The sequence below is a fragment of the Palaemon carinicauda genome, chromosome 1 (assembly GCF_036898095.1).
Source record: "Palaemon carinicauda isolate YSFRI2023 chromosome 1, ASM3689809v2, whole genome shotgun sequence".
Lineage (NCBI taxonomy): Eukaryota > Metazoa > Arthropoda > Malacostraca > Decapoda > Palaemonidae > Palaemon > Palaemon carinicauda.
This window is the reverse complement of record NC_090725.1, coordinates 90,873,362-90,875,353: the sequence shown is the minus strand read 5'-3', so window position 1 is coordinate 90,875,353 and position 1,992 is coordinate 90,873,362. Positions and strand designations below refer to the sequence as shown.

General features: G+C 38.1%; 1 protein-coding gene across 1 annotated transcript in view; it reads left to right on the top strand.

The window, feature by feature from the left end:
* Positions 1-1,770, top strand: part of LOC137651207 (uncharacterized) — a 1,886-nt gene extending 116 nt beyond the window's left edge. The window contains exons 1-2 of the mRNA XM_068384427.1: positions 1-622; positions 1,579-1,770. The exon at positions 1-622 is cut by the window's left edge and continues 116 nt beyond it. Of these exons, the coding sequence (XP_068240528.1) occupies positions 1-622; positions 1,579-1,770 (814 nt within the window). The remainder of the gene's footprint in view (positions 623-1,578) is intronic.
* Positions 1,771-1,992: the final 222 nt, after the last annotated feature.

The following is a 1,992-nucleotide window of genomic DNA, read 5'->3' as shown; positions in this document are numbered from 1 at the left end:
ATATCGTTGGATTCACCGGTACGAGGAGGGAGACGCCGACGCCATACCGGTACCAAAACCTAAGTCTGGGAGGCCCAAAAAAATTAAACCAGCTACTCTCAGGCTTATCCATAGACAGTTAAAGCAAGACCCTTCCCTCACAGCACGTGAGATTAAAGATAAGAACTCTCGTTTACTTGGGGAAGTGTCTTTAAGGACAGTTCAACAACGCATACATGATGACCTGCTGTGCTCGTACAAGGCGTGCGAGAAGCCTCTGCTGACTGCTGTTCAAAAGCAGAAACGAGTTGTTTTTGCAAAGAAGTACTCTGCTTGGGATCCAATTAAATGGAGAGATGTACTTTGGACAGATGAAGCGACATTTAACGTGACTGGCAGTGGGGCAAAGAGGGTTTATCGTCCTTCTGGCTCCGACCCCCACCTCCCTCAGTACACGAGTAAGACTGTGAAACACCCTGCTAGTGTAATGGTATGGGGTTCCTTTGGTTACGGTGGTGTTGGCGAGTTATTCTTCTTGCCAAAGAATGAACATATGAATCAGTTTAATTATTTTAATCTTCTAAATGATCATTTAGAGCAGGGGTTCTCAACCTTCTTGGCCCATGCACCCCTTTCACCATTTGTAATGATGTCATTCACCCCCCCCCCCCTCCTACCTTCCCGTCTTTTCCAAGATTGTGTCTCAAAAAGTTCACTTTATATAATATGCAAATATTACTAAAAATCCTTGTATTTCTTTTTTTTTCAAAATATATTATACATTTACAGCTTTACATGGATTATTTTTATAATGGAATATTACAAATTATATGCAAATTAGAAATATCGATAGATATATAAAATTGGGATAAAAGTAAAATAGTTTTTTATTTATTTATAAGAACTACTTAACAGGCCAAACTGAAGCTAATGCAATAAACAAAAAGTTCGATAGGGTAACAAGATATTATAAATCTGTAATCATTTTAATTCAGAAGATTACAGTTCATCGATTGACAAAACCTGTGATTGTTTTTTTCTTAGCCAATTCTGGGATACGCGGATGAGTGCTTGAAAGGGCACAACGCAGGTTATTTTCTACCTCTAATCTACTGAATAAGCCTGACTCACAAAGATATGTTTATACAAACGGAAGCAATACACTGATAGCCATTTCTGCCACTTTTGGGTAGGAATGGCAGATCAGAGGCCAAAATTCTATTATTGATTTCTCATCGAAAATATCTCTTACACCCGAATCAGTTTTTAACTCCAAAAACTTATCTTGACAATCATCAGGAACTTTTTCAACTGACAGTTTGAATGGATTTCTGACTAAATCGAACTCACCATCACTACGTTCGGGAAAATATCGTCTGAATTAATTTTCCAGTGCTGTCAAATGCTGCAAAATTTCATTTTTGCAAATTGTGGAAGCACCTTGTCTTCACCACAAACATCAAGAATGGATGACAGTTTCTCAAACATTGCATGATTTTCTGCATTTACCCTTTTCTTCCAATTTACAAGCTTGCTCATGAAAGTTTTCAAGGCATCTATGAATTTTATAATGTTTGTATTCTTTCGTTGCATCTGAAGATTCAGTTTATTCAGTTGCCCAAATATATCAACCAAATACGCAAGACGCATGATCAATTCCTAATCACTCAGCCAGCAGGGAATTCTGTTTTACCTTGCACTTCAAAACACAATTTGAGCTCATATCTAAGCTCAAATACTCGTTCAGTTATATTTCCTCTTGACAGCCAAAGAACATTCGTTGGAAAATGAAGCGAATGATGGGTTGCAACCTATAACTGTACATAATTGCTTGAAAAGTCGTGAGTTGAGTGCCCCTCCCTTGACGAAATTTACAATCTTAATTGTTTGATCCAAAACCTTCTCTAGCGGAGCAGGAAGTATTTTTTAGGCCAGTGCCTGACGATGGATCATACAACTTTTGGAGCTCGCTTTTTCACACATACTTGGAATCCTGATTTTGTCCCTAACAAA